Source organism: Haemorhous mexicanus, chromosome 19, assembly GCF_027477595.1.
Source record: "Haemorhous mexicanus isolate bHaeMex1 chromosome 19, bHaeMex1.pri, whole genome shotgun sequence".
In the NCBI taxonomy this organism is placed as follows: Eukaryota; Metazoa; Chordata; class Aves; order Passeriformes; family Fringillidae; genus Haemorhous; species Haemorhous mexicanus.
Window position 1 is genome coordinate 182406 of NC_082359.1, and position 21991 is coordinate 204396.

The 21991-nt window shown below is 57.1% G+C and overlaps 2 protein-coding genes across 9 annotated transcripts; one reads left to right on the forward strand and one right to left on the reverse strand.

The window, feature by feature from the left end:
- Positions 1-134: 134 nt before the first annotated feature.
- On the forward strand, positions 135-21700 carry INPP5J (inositol polyphosphate-5-phosphatase J). 7 transcript variants are annotated; one of them, XM_059863885.1, is made up of 12 exons: positions 135-812; positions 1613-1723; positions 3188-3296; positions 3866-3982; positions 4054-4229; positions 4789-4900; positions 5303-5412; positions 5587-5899; positions 6092-6229; positions 6579-6671; positions 6894-6998; positions 16955-21700. In XM_059863885.1, exons 1-12 carry the CDS (start codon positions 199-201, stop codon positions 17036-17038), a joined length of 2082 nt encoding a protein of 693 aa, XP_059719868.1. In that variant the 5' UTR covers positions 135-198; the 3' UTR covers positions 17039-21700. The 7 variants fall into 7 exon arrangements, with proteins under 7 accessions (XP_059719868.1, XP_059719870.1, XP_059719864.1 ...); XM_059863887.1 differs by lacking the exon at positions 16955-21700 and adding an exon at positions 7145-7347; XM_059863881.1 differs by lacking the exon at positions 16955-21700 and adding an exon at positions 7131-8220 and having other exon boundaries at positions 138-812.
- On the reverse strand, positions 8321-11009 carry PLA2G3 (phospholipase A2 group III). Of its 2 annotated transcripts, XM_059863893.1 has the most exons (7): positions 10579-11009; positions 10373-10505; positions 10169-10303; positions 9603-10063; positions 9358-9487; positions 9113-9247; positions 8321-8949 (listed from the first exon to the last, which is right to left on the reverse strand). In XM_059863893.1, the coding sequence occupies exons 1-7, from the start codon at positions 11006-11008 to the stop codon at positions 8811-8813; spliced, it is 1563 nt and encodes a 520-aa protein (XP_059719876.1). In that variant the 5' UTR covers position 11009; the 3' UTR covers positions 8321-8810. The 2 variants fall into 2 exon arrangements, with proteins under 2 accessions (XP_059719876.1, XP_059719877.1); XM_059863894.1 differs by lacking the exon at positions 9358-9487 and having other exon boundaries at positions 8743-8949.
- Positions 21701-21991: the final 291 nt, after the last annotated feature.

Sequence of the window (21991 nt, forward strand, 5' to 3'; positions counted from 1 at the left end):
CGAGGCACGGGCCGTCACGTGAGCAGGGCAGGGCGGCAGGTGAGTGAGGGGCGGGGCCGCTCCTGCGCCTTTAAGGCGCCGCGCAGGTGGCGGGCTTTGATGTCACTGTATGGATACGTCACGGGGCGGGGCCGCAAGGTACGCGGGGCCGGGCCGGGTCGGGGCCGCGGCCGGGGCCGCTCCGGTCTCCTCCCGCCGATGGACCCGGCTCGGCGCGGCAGCGCCGACCGGGGTTTGGCCTCCGGCGCGGGGTCTCGACCCGGCCCCCCGCGCGGCCCCGGGTGCGCGGCTCGGCTCCCGCCCGACGTTGGGGTTTCGGCGGCGCCTCTCCTCGGCGGCAGCGTCCCGGGCGGCCGTAGGAGCTCCCGACCGGACGGGCACGGCTGCTCGCGGCGCGCAGGAACCGAGGGGCGACCCCAGGCCCAGACCCCGCCCGAGGGTCTCCTGCCGCCGGCCTTGCTGTCCCCCGGCCCCGGTGGCCCCCCGTCCCCGGCAGCGCCCGGCCGGGTCACCGCGCCGGGCCGGGTCACCTTCCCCGCGCCGGCCCCGCCGGAGCGGCGGGAGATGCTGCCCAAAGCGGAGTCCAGCGACCACATCGCGGCCTGGGCGGGCCCCGCCGTGCCTCGCGCCCCCACGCTGCCCAAGGCCGTGTCCAGCGAGTTCCTCACCGGCGGGTGGGCGGGCCTGAGCCCCCGAGCGGAGCCGGGCGAGCTGCCCGTCCTCGTCCGGCCCCTCGGTCGTCTCGACCCCAGCGACGTCTGCGATCTGCTGCCGGACTGCTCGGGACGAGCCCCGGAGGACGGCGCGTTCCGGTGAGTGGGGCCGCGGGGACGGGGCTCGCAGTGCCGTGGGAGCAGCATCCGTTGTGCCCCTTCTTTCCGCTGTGGCGGATTCAGCAGGATTGGCGTGCGGGGCTGCAGGCAAGCTGCCGGCGGGGAGGATGTCTGGCGCACACTGTTCGTGCGGGATATCGTGATAGAGACACCGACTGTGGAGCGAGTGCTACCTGCCCCGGCTGTCTCCGAGCACTGGGGTAGCGTGGCGCTGCTCTCCTTCCTTATTGAATCGTCTCCCCTGTGACTGAGGCTCTTGTCACTACCAAAAGAGCCTGCGGGCCCTTTGCTGGTGCCCGTTGCGCAATGGCATTGATGTGTTGTGACGGATGTGGCTTTGCGTTGGTGAAGGACACCGCTGCGGGGTTGCAGCACTGCTGTCACATGCGCTGCCCTGGCCTTTGTGGCTGGCAGGGGCTGGGAACGGAGATCCGGGTCCTTTTCCCCAGGAGCCTGAGCCTTCCTGGGGAACGAGGGGGAAGCAGTTTTCCAGACACCGTGTCTCACAGCCTGTCTGTGTCAGCTGGTGGTGATGAAGACGAGGGCTCTTTGTGTTGGTTTCTAGAATTTCAGGTGCAGATCCTGGGGGATCTAGAAGGCAAGGATCTATCTCTCTCATATAAGAATTAAGGACCTGGTGTATATGCCATGACTAAGCTTCAGCCTTGGCTACTTCTGTTGCCAGCAAAAAGCTTCTTGGTGGATCTGGGGGCTGAACGGTGTTACAAGGAACCCCTCTGAGCCTTCATGTTAGCCTGTTCTTCCTTTGTCCTCCCAAGCATCACAGTGGTCACCTGGAACGTAGGTACAGCCATGCCCCCAAATGATGTGACGTCCCTGCTGCACCTCAACACGGGCGAGACAAACGATGTGGACATGATCGCCATTGGGTAAGAAGATGAGGTGCAGCTCCTCCTTTTCCTTCCCCTCCCCCCTCTGGCGAATCCCCTTTTTGGGGAATCCCCAAAGCCCTGGGGGACAAGGAATGGAAGCGCTGCAGCCCCAGCCTCCCTTGGGGCATGGGGAGCAGGGAGGGATGTGCGTCACAAATGATAGCGTGTCAGAAAAGGTGATGGAGAATCAGCTCCTGGTAAAATGGGAGTGCTGAGAGAAACTGAAACACTCTAGTACTGATTAGATTTGAATACTTATTGAGCCTGAGGTTGGCTATTCTGGACCAAGTTAGCCCTGCGCTTGCTGTGAGCTGTGGCAGTCCTTGGGTCAGGTCTGTCAAGGCATTTGACTCACCTAGCCAAGTCCTCTAGGAGCATTCTCCTCCTCTGTGCTTTTGCATGTGCTATGCAGGCGTCAAAGACATAGATCTGTTGTTCTCCTGAGGCTGGATTGGCTCCATGCCCCTGGTACACAGACCTGCTGACAGGGCAATACCACAGCACTGTGGTGCAGCTGGTGAGGTGAGGGTGGCTGTCCCTTGAGAACTGCAGTGGTGTATGAATTCCTGCTAAGGCCAGGGATGTGCTGTCTTTGCACAGGGAGCAAGAAGCACTCTCTGCCTATAGGTATGAGGTGGAAAAGCTGGATCTGCCTCCAGGACTGCCCCCAAGCTCCCAGCTGCAGGGGCATATTGGTGTAAAGGCTGACACTGCTGGAGCCATGTTGGAGCCAGCCCCCCAGTCCCCTCAGCCTTACAGGCCAGTAGAATGGGTCTGTGTGGTTGGCAGAGGTCAACCTGAGCTGGATGGATGGGGTGAGGTGTGTAGCTGATGGTAAGGGACCTGCTGGGACCATGTTCTTGCCAGGGCAGGGTGTCCTGCTACTGCTCACTTCCTGGCATCTCTGCCTAGCTGTGTCCTTCCTCTGACCTGTGTCTTTGTGCTCTAAGTGCTTAATATTTTTGGGCAAGACATTTCCTGATTGTTCTGTTCTCTGTGGACATTTTTCCTTCTCTTCATTAATTGCCAAGCTGGGAGGAGCACTATTAGCTTTCTGGTTGCTGCTGCTCTGAGCTACACAGCTCAAATAAATCTGGACACCTTGTGTTCTTGGGACATGACTTCTCTGTAGAGACTGAAAGGCCCCATAAACCCCTCTTGAATACCGAGATGGGCTTTAGGCTTCTGCTCAACCCTGTGCAGCTTAACTGCTTCTGCTTTAGAAAGGGCCAAAGCTTCCTGGATTCAGGGCCACTTGTGCCTCCTCCTACCTACCACATGGCACAGAATCACTGGAGCAAGGATATGGCTGGTTCGTGCTCCAAAATCAGTGTCCTTGAACTGCCCTTCCCACCCTGTCCTGCTGCCCAGCATTGTGCTTTGGCACCTCTCCCAAGTTCTCACTAACTGGGATGCAGATGGTTTCCTGGTGTGCTGAAGGACCTGTACGTTTTCTCTCAGGCTGCAGGAGGTAAACTCCAAAATAAACAAACGCTTGAAGGATGCCCTCTTCACAGATCAGTGGAGTGAACTCTTCATGGATGTGCTGAGCCCCTTCCACTTCATCCTGGTAAGGAGTTCTGAAGGAGTTGGCTGCTGGTGTTCTCTCTGCCTGCCAGGCAGGTGGGTCACAGGAAAGGAGGGAGGTACAGTGGGAGAGCTGGCTGGAGGTACAGCCTGCAGCCATCCAGGCCACAGCGACTGCTGCTGCATCTCACCCAGCAAGTTGGCTTGTGCCACCCAGCTGTCTTTCCTGCACTTATGCTTCCCCTCTGGTGCTTTGGGGTGACTTTATGCTGCCCCCTGCATTGAGCCAGGGTAAGGAGGTAAGTGTGGGAACTGGCTGGTGCTGCTGGCAACACCCTGCATGACTCAGGGCGGGCTCAGCTCCCCCAGACAGGTTTGGCTCCCCAAGGCGTTTGCTTCAGAGCAAATGTAAGCTCAGCATCACTGAGGTTCAAGTTTGATTGTCAGTGCTCAGGAGGGTATGCACAGATCGCTGAACCAAATTGCTGTTAGTCACCTGCAGGATGGAGGGGCGCACAAAGCGTGGAGGTGCTGCCTCATGGCCTGGAGCAAGGGGAGTTGTCCCCTTGTCCCCAGGCTACCACCCTACTCCAGCCCTTGCTCCAATTCCAGGTCAGCACAGTGCGGATGCAAGGTGTGATCCTGCTGGTGTTTGCCAAGTATTATCATCTACCCTTCCTTCAGGACATCCAGACAGACTGTACCAGGACAGGGCTGGGGGGATACTGGGTGAGTGTGGCCCTGGGGAGAGATTGCAAGGGGCTGGCTTCCCAAGGAGTCATGGGATCCTCTTGGTGCAGGGCAACAAGGGTGGGGTGAGTGTTCGTCTCTCCATCTTCGGCCACATGGTCTGCTTCCTGAACTGCCACCTGCCAGCACACCTGGAAAAGACGGAGCAGCGCAAGGAGGACTTTGCCACCATACTACACATGCAGCAGTTTGAGGGGCCCGTGGCTAACGGCATCCTGGACCATGAGTGCGTACCTTATCACTTTGCTTCCCAGTCTGGGCTCTAGTGAAAGTCCCAGTCCTTGACCACCTCCAAGTAGGGTCTGGGGTCTCCCCTGCATCTCAGCACAGCTTGGAGGTAGGTCTTCCCGGCAGAGCTGGCCCAACATGGACTCAACATGGCGGTGTAGGTGTTTATAGAGGGATCTTAGTCTCACCACATTCTCAGGGCTGGTACAATTCCTACCTTACTAGCACTGTTGGGGTTTGGGACCAGTCAGAGGGCCCAGCTGTTTCTGTGTCCTGGCTTTGTGATCTGAATCCCATGGGTGTCTCACTGTGGAAATTTCCACCCTTGGTTTCAGCTTGGGGAAGTCTGGCCCATTTGGCTAATGGTGCTTGGTCCTACCTACAGAATCCTGGCAGCTGGCCAGGCTGCTGGCTGAGCAGGGACTTGTGCCAGTGTTCCCAAGAGCACCTGTGCTGTGGGCTAAGGCTGCCCCCAGGCTGGGGACATCTTACCCCTGCTGTCCCTGGCTCTGGTAGCCTCAGCCCTTTCAGCCTGTTGCCCTTGCTACCATCCACAGCCTCGTGTTCTGGTTTGGGGACCTCAATTTCCGCATTGAGAGCCTGGACATCTGTTTTGTGAAGTATGCCATTGACAGCAATGTTCTGAGCCAGCTCTGGGAGAAGGATCAGGTGAGGGATGGGTGTGCTGCTAGCCTACACTGGACCCCTAGCAGTGATTGACTCTCCCCAAAACTGCCCATGCAGCTGTGGGACAGGGCGTGTCCTCTTGCAACCCATAGGACACAAAGGGCCCTGGCTCTCATGTCTCTGGGGGAGGATGGGACAGCAGAATCCCAGGTCAGTCTGGATAGAGCTGGGCGCACTTCCCTCATGAGTGTGTGAAGAAGAGCTTGAGGTGTTGGGTCTACACACTAGCTGCTGGCATAGATGGACAAACCCTGAGAGCTGTGGGAGCTGGCAGGAATGGGACTGGGATGTCAGTGTGTGAGGGTGGAGAGATTTTGGCAGGATTTGCAGAGGGGTCTGGCTATGGGGGTTGCTGTGCTCCTTGATGCGCTCTCTTCCCCACAGCTGAACATTGCCAAAAGCACGTGGCCTGTTCTCAGAGGCTTCCAGGAGGGACCCCTGAACTTCCCACCCACTTTCAAGTTTGATGTGGGCACCAACAAGTATGACAGCAGGTAGGAGAGCAGAGCTGGGTATGAGGTGGGGCTGAGAGATGCAGGAGCTGTGGGGCTCAGAGCCAGTGTAGGTGCTGGTGTGGATGGGTGGGGAGAGCAGCCATGCTGGGGTGGGCAGAGGCTGGACTGTGATGTGACGGCAGTGCTGCTGCCAGCACAGATCTGTCCCTGCAGCTGTGCTGAGTGCCAGGATGAGCTGCATCCTCTGCCCACATGTGCCATAGTGCCAGGGGGAGGCAGTTTGGGTCAGAGCCCACTGCCCCTGCCAGGCAAGAGATGCCCCTCTGTGCCCTGCAGTGCCAAGAAGCGAAAACCTGCCTGGACTGACCGCATCCTATGGAAGATAAAACCTCCCAGCAAGGGGTTGGGCACAGGTGGGCATCGGCCCAGTCAGGGTGTGCTGTCAGTGAGCCAACTGTGCTACTGCAGTCACATGGAATACACTGTCAGCGACCACAAGCCAGTAGCTGCCATCTTTGCTGTGCAGGTGAGCACTGTCCAGGGCTGCTGGGAACACAGGCAGGAGCTGCAGTAGTTGAATGTCCAGCCTTGTGTGTGGGAAACTTACTTCGGTTTGGCAAGCTCAGCTGCCTTGCCTCTTACTGGGGGCTGCTGTGGGTATATGCATGGAGTCCCTGGGTAGCAGAGGCAGCTCTTTGCCATGCCCTTTCTCTGGCAGTTTGCTTCCAAGGTGGACAAGCCCCTGGTTGAGATTTATGTGGCTGACGAGTGGACCAGGCCTGAGCAAGCAGTTGTCAGGTACAAGATGGCTGTTGGCTTCCACCGGAGCTCCTGGGACTGGATAGGACTCTACCGGGTAGGGGCTTGGGGGCTGCTGGGGCTGGAGGGAGTGGGGAGCACTGCACAGCACTGCGGGGTCCCTTCTGAGCTACCCCCCACCAGTGAACATGGCGAGGGCATGGAGCTATGCCCTCCCTTCCCCTGGCATCATGATGTGGTCCTGCTTCAGGAGGCTCTGGTCCAGCACTTCCTCCTTCCCCCTGCTCTGTGGGCCCCACAGGGCCCCAGGGCACACCTGCAGGGGGGTGCAAGGCAGCTTTGGGTCACCCTGTGTGAGCAGAGCAGGCTGAGCAACAGGAGACTGAAGAGTGACTGTGCCGAGTGGGGCTCCCATTCACTTGTATTGTCATGTGTATTGTGCACAGGTGGGGTTTCGGCACCCTAAAGACTATGTATCCTATGTCTGGGCCAGGAGTGATGATGGGGAGCGCTGCCTAGAGAAGCAGCTGTGTGCACAGGTGAGCTGGGGCCAGCCCTGCTGTCCTGCTGGCACTTCTGCCCCACAGTGGGGGGACAATCACCCCTTTGTGCCCCTGGATGGGGGAGGCAGGCACCTTGTTACTGCTTTTTGCTGAGTATGGGGTAGGCTCATGCTATTGTGCTTTTGGCTGGGATTGGAGGTGGCAGGGGGGGCACCCCTGTGCCAACCCCAGTGCCCATCAGATGTCTCTGGGCTGCAGGTGATGTTCTCTGAGGAAGCACTGCCCAAGGGGAATGGAGAGTACATCCTTGGATACTACAGCAACACGTCCAGTAGCATCGCTGGTGTGACTGAGCCCTTCCAGGTGAGCACAGCCAAGAGGTGAGGGGGGAGGGATATGGGGGCGGGGGGTGTTTCTGGATGGGGGAGGCCAGCTGGTGTGATACCCAACAGTCCCCTGTGTGGGTCAGCTAGCAGTGCTGATGCAGGGGTGCAGATTTCCCTACCCAGGTCAGAGGAGGGCAGCAGCTCTACAGACAGCTCAGGCAGCAGCTCAGAAGAGGATGACAGTACACTTGTCCTCCTGGCTCCCAAATCCCGTAGTCCCAGCCCAGGCAAGATGAAACGTCACCGGAGCCGAAGCCCCAGCCTGGCCAAGTTCCAGGGCCTCATCCTGCGGCCATCAAGCCGGGACAGGGGCACAAGCCGCAGTCCCTCACCCCAGAGCCGTTGCAGCCTCCCCAGGAATATCCCCACCATCCACCTGCCCCATGATGAGCTGAGGCACCATGAAGTCAAAAGCAAGGAGCTGGGGCAGGCAGCTGAGAGCCCAGATGGGAGCTCGTTCTGCCAGACTGTGCAGGAGCAAAGTGGCCTCCGGCATGTCTCTGCTGACAGCTCCCTGACCAGGGCTGACCCCCGGAACCTGGGCCTGCTGCCTGCACTGCGCCTGGAGATGATTGACCAGGCCCTGGGCCAGCGGCGGGAGAGTGCAAACCAGGGCTATTATCCCTGCCAGAGAATGAGTCCCACCAGCCCCCCAGGCTGTGGCCCCTCCCCAAAGGAGGGGCAGAGCCCCCAGGAACTGAAGAGACATAGCTGTGCCATGGGCCGCTGATGCAGTGGCTCCCTTCCTCCTCCCCACAGTGCGCTTGCTGTGTGCTTTCCTCTGCCACTTCCCTGCTGAGACACCCCCTCCCTTATTTATTGCACTGACTCCTCACCCCTGTTGTGTGCCTGGCAAGTAGAGGCCCCTCCTTGCTGGCCCCAGCCCAAGCTCCTGCTCTGGGCTGTGAGGTGACCACACATGGGTGGGTGGGCAAAATTGGTCTAATGCAGTTTGGGGAACCTCTCTTGAACTTTAAAGTGCAGGACTCTTGTCCCATGGGAGGAATGCTGGCCTCACACCTGAGGTGGCACAAAAGGCCAGGGCAGGGCTCTGGCAGGAATGGTAATAGACACAGAGCAAGGACCACCACAGGGTACCCTAGAGATGGGAGATTAAAGCTTGCTCCTTCCCTGCTCTACTACTGTGCCTCAGCCTGAACATAGTGCAAGTGACAAAATAAATGATCCTGCCCACCCCAGCTGCACTGTGCTCACTGCTGGGGGCAGGATCAGCCCTGGGGTGGGAGCCACTGTGGCAAGAGGGGGCAGCAGGCTCAACTCTTGTACCATACACCATGCTCTGACCACCCACCCTTTATTTTTTCTGTTGCATTCAGGTACTGACCTCAACCCTCCTACCCCACCTGGGCAAGAGGGTCAGGATTACACCTCACTCCTCAGGCCCCCCAGTTCAAGGGTCACCAATCTAGGGGTGGGGTCCCCTGCCATCCCCCCCACCCCAGAGCACACCAGGGAAGGACAATGGGTTTCCTCTTTCCTGAGCCCTACTATTTCTTTCCCCTTGCTTTTGATACTCATGGATGGCAGCCATAGCTTCTGGAGCGGCTTCTCAGTCCCTCTGCCTGCTCTGGCTGTGGTCCCCAGCTCCATGCTGTCATGCCAACAACCATGCTTAGTGCCATCCTTTGAGGACCCAACCCCAAGCAGATCCCAGCTGCAGCTGCTGCACAGCACATCTTTCTCCCCCAAGACAGCGCTGCTTCGGTGTAATCAAAGCACTGTGTAGGGCCAAGCTGGTGTCTGCTCTACAACCAGATGCTGGCAGTGCTTACAGAGGGTGCCTCTCCTGGCATGTCTTCCAGTGTAGATGCTTGGCCTTGGAGCTCACACGCAGAGGGCCCCAGCGTCTTAGAATCTTTTTGAGCTGCCTTGCAGGTACAAGCACAGCCCTGGTCACCATGGTACAGCTGTTGGAAAAGCAAAGCTGTGAGCATCACTATAACCCTGCAGCACCAACATCCACTGCCCCTGCCCTGCAGCCTGGTTGTGGCACTGCAGAGCAGGCACCAATGCTTGCACTACGGGTTTCCTGCCCCACCCAGCCCCTGGCCTCTTGACTTCCCCACTTACCTGTGCTCTGAACCCCTGCCTGGCCTGCAGGCAGCAGGCAGCTCTAGCACAAAGCAGTCCATGGTGAGGTGGTCAGCAAGGACAGCCACATCCATGTCACTGCAGTCCCTTGTCCTGTTGAGGCACCGTGCCAGCCTGCAGGCACAGGAGGGTCCATGTCACCAGGTGCTGGCCAGGGCAAGCATCCCACCTCCTCTGATCCCCAACTCTATGCACACAGTGGCCTTTTCCTCCTGGACTCACACCTGCGCGTGCAATTGCAGTGAAAGAGTGTCTGGCTGTCCACGTTGTGCAGCTGGTATCTCACCTCATGGGGTGCAATCTGGTGTTCACACTTACCCAGGTGCTTGTTGCACCTGCACCCCCTGCCTGGGCCTGAGGAGAGTGGGGAGGTAATGGGCACCCCCAGTACATGACCCCACCAGCCTGAGGCCTCAGGCCATCCCAGCTGCAGCGTACACAGCACATGCTGCCCACAGTACCAGCTCACCCTGCTGCCAGCGCCCCTTCACAGCTGGTACCGGGGTGGCTCCACACTGTGCTGTGGCTGGGCTGGGTCCAAGGCTGCCATACCGAGGACGTGCTGAGATTCCATCTCCTTGCTCTGTTCCAACCAAATCCTGTCCTGACACTGCTGATGCTGTTGCACGGCCAGGCTCTAGCCCCCACTGCACTGCTGACTGCCTGGTTGTGAGTTCAGCCTTAGGCCTGGCCGATGCAGGGGTACCTGGGCCCTGTGGCTGCTGGGCGGTCTTAGGTCTCCGTGCCTGGCGGCGCCCAGGTTTTGCCCTCAGTTCCTGTCGAAACCGCTTACGCCCTGTTCTAGAGAAATTTCTTCCCTTGCCTGGGGGCTGCACAGTGGGGCTGCCCCTCTCCTCTGCTGGTAGGCTGGGGTGGTACTGATTCTGCTGCACCATCCTGGCCAGAGGCAATACTCCATAACGCTCACACCTGGGGACACCACGTGCTGTGAGGTCCTGCACAGCAACCAAGCCAGTGGCCTAGGAGACAGCCGGGCAGGAAACGCTGAGGGCCGGGGCACCCCCGGGAACTCACCCGCCCCACCAGTGCCACTGGATGCACTCCTCGCTCTCTTCCAGCACAAAGCACGGCACCTCCAACAGGTTGAAGAATGTGATGCCGATAATGTTGGAGACGGTGTCGTTGATGGCGAGCAGGCACCGCCGGAACCTGCGGGCAGGGGACCGGTGAGGTGGGTGGGCTCCCCAAGCCCCCCGTTTCCTCACGCCCCGGGCTCACCTGGCGTCGCAATCGCAGTGGGACACGGTGTGCAGCCGATAGTTGCGGATACCGTAATTGAACTGCAGCGCCGTGATCTGAGCCCAGCACTGGTCATGCTCCCGACAGCACCGGTCGGGGCCGCGGAAGAGCCCTGCGGAGGGGCCGATAAGCGCGGCCTCGCGGAGGGAGACCGGGTGCTCCCGCCGCCCCCCGCCGCTCCGTACCCAGCTCGCTCCAGTTCCCCGCCGAGTTCCCCGCGCCGCACCATAGCGTTCCTGGCAGCGTCCAGCCCCGGCGGCGGCGGCGTTGCGGTCCCGGCGTCAAGGGGTCGGTGCAGGCGGCACGACGCCGCCACAGCGCAGACAGGGCCCGGCGCAGCGCTGCCCCGGGCGCGGCGGGCTGGCGTTGCGCGCAGGTGGCACGGAAGGCGCGGGCGAGGCGCGGATCGCGGCGGGCCCAGCAAGCGCGGAGGCGGCCGGGGGCAGCCCAGACGCTCTCGACCAGCGCGGGTCCGGTGGCGGAGCCGGCGCTCAGGAACGCCACGTACCGCGCGCCGTCCGCGCCCGCCGCCTCCCGCGCGCACACAGACCCGCCGAACCAAGCGCGCGCGCATGCGCACAGCGCCACACACGCCAGGACAGCGCGCGCCCACATCCCACACACCGCCCCGCCCACCCCTCCGCCCGCACCCGGCTTTAACCCCGCGCCCGACGGCGAGCACAGCGCTGATTGGCCCGCGCCGCGCACGTCCCGCCCCGGAGTAGAACGGCCGGATGCAGCCGGGGCTCCCAAGCCTGGCCCCGCATCCCGGGTACTCCCCCCGTCCAGGGCACCCGCCATTTCCGGGCAGCCCCCATCCTGGGCACCCCTTGCTAGGTGCGCCCCACCGCACGCGCTCTCTCCCTGGGCACTCATGAGTGTGCTCTAACGTCCATGACCCTGGATGCAGGTGTGTGTGCAGGTGTGTGTGCAGGTGCCTGCACGTTCACCTTGAGCACACGTGTACACACGTGTGCGACTGTATGCCCATGTGCCGTGCGTACCCAGCCATGTGTGTGCCCCGCACAGGCTGTAGCCATGTCCCTGCTCAAGTGTCCACTGTGTGCAGTCAGGACACACTGTCCTGTCCCGCCCCTGCAGAAGCTGCCCATGGCCCAGGATCACACCTCTTTGAGAGCTGAGGATCCCTGAGGATGGAGCCACCACAGCCCCCCAGGACAACTCCTGCGACCTGTATTGAGGCCTGACTCTCACAGTGCAAAGGTTTCTTGATATTCAAAGGAACCTGCTATGTCCCAGTTTGTGCTTATTGCATTTTGTTCCAGTACTGGACATCACTGGGAAGAGATGAACTCTAATGTCCTTGCAGCCTCCCCGCCTGTGTATTAGCAGGATCCCTCAAAATTCCTCTGCTCCAGCCTCAGGAGACCCTGCTCCTGCAGCCATCCCACACAGTACAGGTGCTCCAGTTTCTCCACCACCATCTGGCACTTTGGTGGACTCACCCCAGCATGTCTGTGCATTGCCCAGGTAATCCCAGCTGGAGCAGCACGGCCTCCCCATTGGTGCTCCCTGCCCGGCTTCGCCTGGTGTCATGAGGACATATCCCTGGCTTCTGCTTAGCTGGTGCCCAGCAGGATCCCAAGGATACCTGTGGAGCTGCTTTCCAGCTGGTGGCACAACTTCTGCTGGCACAATATCCCCTGGGAATCAGGATCTCTCTATCCTGGAAATACCTTGTGAGGGTAGCTGGGCTGTGGAGCAGAGCTTACCCCTCCACCTATCCTGGAGCCCCAATGCTCCAGGGAAGTGCTGTTTAGGGTGGCCAGTGTGTCTGGGAATCCTGCTGCATCACTGCTGCATCCCAAAAGGATGCTGGCCCTGCTTTGGAGAATTGGCCCACTGAAGTCCAGATGCACTTCTGTGTCTGAAGGGAAGGGGAGGGGAGGGAAGAAGGTTCCTCTGGTGTGTTTTTTTCTTCCAGGGCTAATCTGAAGTCATGTCTGTGTCCAGGCTTATGCTCTGCTGAGCATAAGCCTGAACTGGGGTTCTGGTGGAGGGAAGGGAAGGTGGTCTGTGGATCCCCATGTGCCCTAACCCTAACCGGGAGACACTGGGGCCTGATGGATGGCGCTTGGCAGTGTAGGCTTATCTCACCTTATCAGGATTTCCCTGACAGCAATGCACTGCAGACAGGGCAGAGTCCACTCTATGGTTATGATAGGGCTGCCATATGCAACCCATGACATCACCCCACATGTCTCAAAGGTCTCCCCTGTCCTGGGAGCTGTGTTCATGAAGCTGGATGAGGGCTGGCAGGACTGGCATGCCAAGGCTGGGGAAGGGCACTGCTTGGGGGTATCCCAGAGAACCAGCTTTCCACCCATAGGGATCCACAGAGCCCTTCTGCCATGGGCTCTGACACACTGTGCTGTGTTCCTGTCCCAGTGGCCCTGGGGCTGCCCTGTGCTTGGGATGTGTTGGCAGCCCTGTGGGGCCCTAGAGGGAGGGATCCATGGGGCAGCACAGGACAGCCTTGGCTGACAAGTGAATGACTGTGTGAGAGACAGAAAACCCAGTTTGAGTTTATCTGGAAGATAACAGGTGATAAGGAGGCATGCCTAATGCTCTGGCCTTCACCTCCCAAGCAGCTAGTGGCTTACAGGGCCTGCAGCAGATCTCCCCGCTGTGTAATCATGCAGCTACTGCCTTGCTGCCAGCTGCTGGCACAAGACTGGTGTCTGGCTGGACAGTGAGCCCTGGGCTACCCAACTCAACAGGCAGCACTGCCAACCCTGCACCCAGTTCCACTGACGTGGCTCAAGGCTGTAGACAAGGCCAGTGTGTGGCTAAGCTCCCAAGGACTCAGGGCTGAGCCTGCAATGGGGGAGCACTGATCTCTGGTGAAGATGCCAGCAGTCATGGTCCATGCAGGGAGTGGGTCCCCGCCTGGGTCAGCAAGAGTGCAGAAATGGACTGGTGAAGCATTTCTTTCCCCTCCTTCTTCTGTATGCCATGTTCCATTTGGGGCTCCCCAGTACAAGAAAGATCCCATACTGGAGTGAGGTTGGTAAAGGCTGCTGAGCTGGTCAGGACTGGAGCTAGGCTTACTTGGCTGAAGAAGAGGAGAAATCAGACTTTATCTACCCTGAACTCTGAGTCATGCAGGACTAATTTCTTCTCCTTTTGCACTCCCCAGGCCAGCATGGGCATTGGGGTGATGCCTCCTATGGAGACATCCTGCAGGCAGCAGCTGGATGAACAGACTGTGTGAGTGGCTGTCAGACCTGGAGCCTCATCCATGTCTCATTGCTGACACAGCCCCAGATGTTCCCATGTCCAGCCTTGCCCTTCACTCCAGCCAGCAGCAGCACTGGCTTCCCACTGTACGTGTATCATGCATGCTGCTGGCTTGCTCGTGTCACCTGGGGACAGGCACCCTTGGAGGAGATGCACAGCTCTGTCTTTTGGAAAAGGAATTGCTGCAGCACTGATACAAGCCTCCCTGCTTTTTACTGATCTAAGCTGGAATTTACAGCTTTGTGGAAGGGAGCAATAGAGCATCCAGGGCATCCATGACTCTGAACATGAAAGGCAGAACAGGGAAACAACTTCATGAGAGAAAATGTCTTGTGAAGGTTGGAAGACAAAATTCAAGTTGGAATGAGCAAAGGAATGGTGCAGTTATTTCATGCCTGAGTTGAGATTATCAGTTCAAGTACTTTGCAGACCCAGGGAGACCTTTGAGGGCTCCTGTGGACTCTGGCATGCATCCACATGTCCCTCTACCCCATGCTGGTTGATGGGCACTCCCCAGACTGGCAGCAAACACAGCCACCACCTGTCTGCCTAGGAGAGCCTGGGTCAAGCTGTGGCCCCATGTGACATCTCTGTCCCATCTGGATCCCATCCTTTGGCACCAAGACTCCACACTAGTGCTACCCTATCACACTTGTGTGACTTGGGACCCTCATCACACAGCAGCCAGAAGTGCCCCAGCCTGCTGCATCAGCCTACTCAGGCTTTTCATCAGTCTGATGGAGAAGGGAGCACTGGGATGTGGTGAGAGTAAGGCTCTTTTGCTGCTTTCGTGGCATTTGCCTGCTCCCTGGCTACCCTGTGGGGCCAGAGGCCAGGGTGGTAGGCTTAACTCACCTGCACTCAACAGTCCTGGCTCTAGGGAAAGAACTGGTTCAGGTTGGGGTGGCACTGGTGCCCATGGGTGCACAGGCCACCCTGGGCAAAGACAGGCCACATGCCTGGCCCCGGGCTCTGGGAACGCTGTGCTGGTTGTCATCATGTAGCATCTGCCCAGACTTCTTCAAGGAAAGAGCCATCCCTCTAGGATATATTGTCTAATTTTATAGGGGGAAGGGACTACAGGGGCAGACTTTTCTTCTCTCTTGCCAGATTCTCATTGCAGAAGTAGAGCTGGCTCCATCAGCTATTTTCAGTGTGAGGCTGGTCTGTAGCGACGATGGAGGTGGTCAGGCTCTGCACATCTGCAGGTCCTGCAGCTCACGAGCCATCTCCTGCTTTGGGTCCTTCTCAAGGTCTTTTCCAAGAGTCATAGAGCATCCTTAAGGCCCTGGGCAGCCTTATCTGGGTGACCCTGCTTGAACCAGGGACTAGACAGCCTCTACCCTCAGCAAGAGTTGTGCCTTGCTTCCAGCAGTAAATAACCAGCCTTGTCTATAGGAGAATACAGAAAGCCCCAAGACTTAAGGAACACAAAGGAAACCACCCCAAAACTATCACAAGGCACAGAGGTTCCTTGTAAGAGAATGATACTTTCCTCCTACTGATGGTAGGAGGAAATTCCTACCCTTTTCTGTTTTCCCTTAGTCCCTAGGCATTTCCCCATGCCATTGTGATCAATGCACCTGGTTTTACTGCCGTGGTGAGCATGTCCCTTTAAATTATGGGAACTATCCAGGAGGAAGCAGCTCTGCAAGGAGTAGTACCTGACTGGTGCATATCACTGCACTCCAGGTGAAGGTCAGGTGATGAATCAGCAGGAGCTGGGGTTTACCTAGAGCAGGAGGAGCAGCAGATCAGAGAAGGGACCCCCTTCCCAGCATGCATGGGGGCTTGGCAGGAGCTATGGGCTGGCACGTTGGAGAGAGGAAAGTTCATGGGGTTGAGGCATTTTCTTTTCTTTCCATGTCGAAGGAAAACTGGGGGCTGGTATTATCTCTTTGGAAATGAGATGAAGGGACCAAAGTAGCTTGACAAGAGAAAAAATTCCCACGTGCTTCAGATTTCCTTCCCATTGTGTGCAACAGATGTGACTGAACTCTGCCTGTGACAAATGCTGGGAAGGTTTGGGTGTCTGCAGCAGGAAGTTTGTATGGCACTGGATGAATCATTTACTGCAAAGTCAGGTGAACAAGCCACAGCACATGCGTGCTTGTTACTCCCAGGTGGCAGAGCAGGGCCCAGCTCCACCCCGAGCACCCCACGGGGACTGGCAAGGCTGCAGCCTGTGCACCCTGGCCTGCAGCCTCCACACCACATCCACATCATCGTATGGCTCAGCAAAGAGAGTGCAGAACAAGCTTAAAAATTTGAGGATTCCTCCTTGAACTCCCCACATCTCCCAGTAAAGCCAGTTTCCCTGGTTTTGGTAAAGGAAGCAGCTAATTTTAGATGGCCTTGGGCCCCAGTGAATTTCTCCTTCCCACTGGAGCTGAGTCTGGTGCAGCTGAGTCTGGGCTTCTCCTGGCTCAGTCCAATGAAATTGCTGTCCTGGCTCTCATTTGTAGTCCAGCCTAGACACAAGGCAGGACTTCCAGCAATTTCTACGTAGGGCAAGCCTCAGGACCAGTCACATCACAGAGCCTCTGCAGATGTTGGCCAGCAGCAGGATGAGGCCAGCTTTGTCCCAGGCTGTTAAAGGTTGTCAGCAGTAAAAAAGAAAACAAACAGCAGTTACACAGACCAGCAATTCATGGAGTGATTCCTGGAGACATGGCATGCTGCTGACACAAGAGATTCTGCAAAGGAAACTGGGACTTTGAAGCTTCCTTGTCCCCTGGCCAAAGATGGTAGCCTGGGCCTGTGCTGCTGTTGTCACCACCCACTGGTCAGGGGAATGATGTTCAGCATAAATTCTCACCAGGTTGAACAAAGCCACTGGACACATGTCAGGAACTCCTATGTTTCATTGTACAGTCACCGTAACTCTGGCAACCAGCCCACTGCTTAGACTCAAAAGGTGTTGACCAACAAGCCTGTAAATTCTTATAACACACTTCCACAGGGTGCTGCCTAACAAGCTACAACACATTTCCATAAACTTCCCACTTGCACAATGAAGTTCAGTACAGAGTATGGGGTGGAAAATGATAAGTGTGCTTTGCCCAGTAGAGGAATAAACACAGAAGAGGGAGAAAGAGAACAAGGATTATAATCAGTATGTAGATCCCATCTTGGTCTTGCTGCATGGGTAGTCCAGAGCTGGGGTTGTGAGACAAAGAAAGTGAAAAAGAAAGGGAGGGAAAAGAGAATGAGTGGGCCCAATCCACTTTATTTTCTAATTAACCTGGTACAAACCTTTTTGCTAACTTGAATTTTTATGTTTTGTTCATGCATGCACAGCCAGCCATTTCAGCCCTCCTGCAGGAAGTACGTTGGAGGAGGGAACTGAGCATGAAACTCAGGGGGAAGCAGGAAATTGGCTAAGAATGCACTGCTCAACCTCCATGGGACTTGCTCCTACAGTCATATCTTTCCTGTTGTAAATCAGAATGATTGAGATAAAACATGCCTATGCCTGGTCTAGTACAGCCATCAGGAATGGTGACTCTGCAGAAGCACCGAAGTTTGTAAGTAGCAGGAGCCCAGCCAGCAGGCTAAGGAGTGGATCTGGTCTAGAAAACCACTGAGTTAATTAGCAAATCCATCTGCTCTTCCAGAAATCTGCACCTGGAACATCTCTGAAGAAAGGGCAGCGCTGGTCAGGAGGCTGCATGTTTTTGTTTTGGATACTCATAGCACCTACAACTTTGCTTTAATTCATCCTAGTGTCCATGTCAGTAATTTTGGAGCACCAGAACAGCTTCACAGGCTCTCAAGCTTCAGGACTGCCTCTACCATGTGTCCACACCACATGCACAGTTACCTCATGACGCATTCTTGAGGCTGATAGTCACCTTTCCTGTGCCTGGTGGCCAGAGGTTCTCCAGGAAAGGAAAAGGGCAGATTTTCATCAGTTTCTTTTGGATTCACATCATGGTCGAAGCAGAACTGGCCATTTTCCTTGGAAAGCACAAATTAAAACACAGGAGGAACCCCTGAAGCATTGCCATGCACCTCCACCTGCATAGATGTTCTTCAGAGTTATGCAGGGACATGGGCTTCCTGAGTTCTGTTGCAGGAACACTGAGCAGATTTGATTCCACTCACATTCCAGTTAGTGATGATGTAACCTATCAGGTCCTCAAGCCGAGGACCTGAAGTGGTGACTGAGGCACAAACCACAGCTCTGGCAGAGAGCGTTCCGCTTTCACTGCAGGCACGTCCTGGCAGCAAGCGGTAACTCCTTCCTGGTAGAGTGTCCCTCCAGAAGCCTTACCAAGTCGACCACATTCTGCACAGGGCAGAAACCCCCCGGGTGACCTCATACATGGAGATTCTCGGAGCTGGAGTTCACTTGCCAACCTGGCACAGGGAGGAGAGGGAGAGGGATGGAAGCCAGGGCTGGACTCCCGGCCCTGCCACAGTAGGGAATCCCCCACTAGAAGTGGCTCCAAGGCCCGCTGTCGCGCGTCGTGCTCAGAGCTGCGGGAAAAGCGAAACGCCCCCGGGCACCTGTGCCAGTCTGTCCAGGGAGCAGCACTCCCTCCCCGCCGAGACAAGGCTCCCTCCTGACCACGAAACGGCGATGAGCTACTGCCCGAGCTGGGCCCAGCCGAACGCGGCCGAATCGCTGGAGTGTCACCGACATGTTTTAGGAAAAATCCTTTCCTTAGGATTTTTCCCTCCTGAGAAGCTGAGAGGCCTCAGGAACAAACTGTAAACAATTCTTATCTGCTGCTGTGGAATGCAACAGGGGGAATCTGTGATTGGTCTCATCTGGTTGTTTGGAATTAACGGCCAACCACAGTTCACCTGTCCAGACCGTCTCGGTCCGAGACAAGCCTTTGTTATTCATTCCTTTATTATTCTTAGCTTAGCCTTCTGATGAAATCTTTTCTCTCTGTTCTTTTAGTATAGTTTTAATATATTTTCTATCATAAAATAATAAACCTAGCTTGCTGATACATGGAGTCAACTTTCTCGTCTCTTCCTTCATCCTGGGACCCTTGTGGACAATACTACAAATGGTGACCCCGAGTGAAAAAAGGAGCACCACCACAGAAGGTGAACACCGAGGACAGAACTGACAGATGGTACCTCGAGTGAAGGAATCACCACAATTGGACCCTGAGTGAGGAAGAATTCTTCATTTGGCTGGCCGCAGAGAGAACCTTTTGAAAAGTCTCCGAGACAAGATGTCCAGAAGTCTTTGCAGCACAGAGCAGTCTGCCGAAGCCCAGAGGACACTGTCACAAGGTACTGTTTACACTTCCCTTCCTGAAAATGCTTCCCTTCTTACAAGGCAGATTCGGATCTGGACAAGGGTGCCTACGGAGGCGGAGGTTCCATTCTCTCCCTCAGAGGAGAAACTTATTGGCCTCTGGCAAAAATGGGGTCATGAGGACAGAATTCCTATGCTGAAGATACATTTCTATGAGTTTTTCAGGTGGGCAAAGCACCATGGCTTTTTCACTGATGTGCTGTATGCCCTTGATTCATACATATGGGAATGCATGGAATTCATTATCCGAGACCTTTTTTACCGGGGACTTGGATTTCCTCGGGTTTATCCGTCATTCAGAACTCTCTTCCCAGTTTTGAAACGGAAAGCGTCTGCATATCAGTGGATTTCGGATTGCCGAGGTATGTCTCCCTTCTCGCTGGCGCTGGCAAGAGGGGAACCAGTGCAAATCCACAGCCTGCAGGTTCCCAGCCCCCCCGAATCGCGGCGGGGGGGCGAAGTTTTGCCCGCGATAGAAGAAAAGTTTTTTTCTGCGCCTTTGGAGCATGCTCCGACGGAACCGCCTCCCCCGCCTCGCTGCTCTCAGGGGGGAGGTGAGTTGGCTCCACCGCCCGAGCCGGAGCCGCGGGCCCCACCCCAACCCGCCCCGCAGGAGGTGCCAGTCCCCGCGGCCCCTCCCGCGGCACCGCCTCAGCCCGGACCGGACCCGTCGCCTCCAGCGGAGTTTGTCGGCGTTCCCGTGGCAGAAGCACCGCCTCCCGGGGCTTCGCCCGAGTTGCTAGGCGACGCACTCGACAGCAATCGCCAAGAGCTCGCGACTGCGCTGCCGCTCCCGAAGCAAAGTGAGACAACAGTGCAGGCGGCACCGGTGGGCCCCGGCCCCGCGCCCCTGCCGCCCCCCGCGGCTGTCCCGCCGCCTCCCGTGTCGGCTCCGCCGGCTTTGCTGTCTGCGCCCGCGATGCAGCTTCCGGTACCCGGAGAAGACGCGGCTGCTGTCCCCAGCCCGGCGGGGGTCGATGCCGCGCCGCCCGCGCCGGTCGAATCCGCGTTCGACCCTCCAGCAGAGCCCGTGAGGGCTCCGAACGCGGCGGCTCCGCCTTTGCCTGCCATGCCAGTGGAGGAGGCTGAGGTTGAGAACCACCAAGCGGAACCATCATTGGAGTCGCCCGTGGCCCCGCCGCTCCCCGCGGCGGCCACCGCGGCGCCTGCGATCAGCCTGGATTCCCCCCCGAGCTTTTCGGGCTGTCCCGAGGCTGCCCCTGCGGGGGGAGCTGGGACAGGGGAAGGGGATGCCGGTCTGCCCCTCCGTGGGGGGGTTGTGGCTCGACAGCTGATTGCGGGCTCAGCCCGTCTGCCTGCTTTCAAACTCAGCGTTTTTCGCGGGCCGGTTCGGGTTTGGTTCGGAGGTTCCCGTTGGGGGTTGGAATGCCTGACTCCCCCTGCGCACCCCAGCACCGTGGGGGAGGTGGCTCCTGAGCCTTCTGCTTCTGGTCCCCAGCCCGCAGGGAGTGGGGGTGGTACCGAGGGGCAGAAAGGAGGAACACCTTTTGCATTTGCGTTGCAGAGGCAGGAGAAACAGTGGAAAGTGAGCGTCGCTCAATTGCTCTGGGGACAAAGCACCCCCAGATCTGGGGTGATGATCCCTGGGAAAGCTTCTCTTCCCCAGCTGCTGGTCTGCACCGGTTCAGAGGGGATGAAGCGTTCGGTCACTCGTGCTGCCCAGGCATTGGCAGCAGAGTGCCGGGTTGTGAGACCACGGAGCCCGCTCCGCGGGCCGGGTCTGGGCCGTTTGGCTCGGTTCCCTGGGCCAGGGCCTCTGCCCGGCCAGCGGCTGTTTGGTTTGTGGGCTTTGCTTCCCCTGTCAGGACCTGGGCCACCGTTCTGTAGGCCAGGTCTGGGATCCCTGATCCTTCCACGAGGACCTGGGCCACCGTTCTGTAGGCCAGGTCTGGGATCCCTGTTCCTTCCACGAGGGCCAGGGCCCCCGCAGAGCCTCAGTGGCTCCTCTCTGCTGCTGCTCTTTCGTCAAAAAAAAAAAAAAAAAAAAAAAAAAAAAAAAAAAAAAAAAAAAAAAAAAAAAAAAATTTTAAATAAAAAGAGTTGAAAGAGCTAGCAGCTCAAAAAGCATTGAAAAGCCAAGCAAGCCTGTTTCAGGACAAAAAGGGACTTTCAGCGATGTCAGAGAGGAACATCTTCAGTTTGGACTTTCCCTGAAACTCAGCTGTTTGGACTTGAAGCAATGAACTTTCTTTTCATTGTCTTTGCATTTTCTTATATCTTAAGATTGTTTTGGTGTGTGATGTAATTTGATGCTTTGCAGGTGAAGAATTTCCCTGACGGTTCCACATCAGCACTGATTGATGTTTTGATTGGCAACATTAAGCCTCTCAGGTGCTTGTTCTTTCCTCTGCATGGCCCAGCAGATGAAATTGCAAACACTTTTCCTTTTAATTTATTTAAAATAAAAAGGGTGAGATGTCACCGACATGTTTTAGGAAAAATCCTTTCCTTAGGATTTTTCCCTCCTGAGAAGCTGAGAGGCCTCAGGAACAAACTGTAAACAATTCTTATCTGCTGCTGTGGAATGCAACAGGGGGAATCTGTGATTGGTCTCATCTGGTTGTTTGGAATTAACGGCCAACCACAGTTCACCTGTCCAGACCGTCTCGGTCCGAGACAAGCCTTTGTTATTCATTCCTTTATTATTCTTAGCTTAGCCTTCTGATGAAATCTTTTCTCTCTGTTCTTTTAGTATAGTTTTAATATATTTTCTATCATAAAATAATAAACCTAGCTTGCTGATACATGGAGTCAACTTTCTCGTCTCTTCCTTCATCCTGGGACCCTTGTGGACAATACTACAGCTGGAGCCGCTTGGTGCTGTCGTGCAGTGCCCCCTGCGGGCCGGAAGGCTCCTGCAGTCGCCGGCGCTGCTGAGGGAGCGGGCGGGAAGCAAGGCCCGGGTCAGAGCTGGCTCCTTGTCCCGACAGAGCTGGTTTCATGTTCCTGCGGGGTACGGGAGCTCCTGGCAGCACGGACGGTCCACTGGGTTTGGATCGCTGTGGTTGCTGTGAGGGAGCCCAGCACCTCTGCAT

Coding starts and splice junctions, on each gene's coding strand:
- PLA2G3 (XM_059863893.1), bottom strand. CDS start 11,008: ATGTGGGCGCGCGCTGTCCTGGCGTGTGTGGCGCTGTGCGCATGCGCG. Junction 10,064..10,168: donor CAGTGGCACTGGTGGGGCGG/GTGAGTTCCCGG, acceptor TGGTGTCCCCAG/GTGTGAGCGTTATGGAGTAT. Junction 9,248..9,357: donor CACTGCAATTGCACGCGCAG/GTGTGAGTCCAG, acceptor CTGTGCCTGCAG/GCTGGCACGGTGCCTCAACA.
- INPP5J (XM_059863881.1), top strand. CDS start 199: ATGGACCCGGCTCGGCGCGGCAGCGCCGACCGGGGTTTGGCCTCCGGC. Junction 3,297..3,865: donor GCCCCTTCCACTTCATCCTG/GTAAGGAGTTCT, acceptor CTCCAATTCCAG/GTCAGCACAGTGCGGATGCA. Junction 6,999..7,130: donor GTGTGACTGAGCCCTTCCAG/GTGAGCACAGCC, acceptor GCAGGGGTGCAG/ATTTCCCTACCCAGGTCAGA.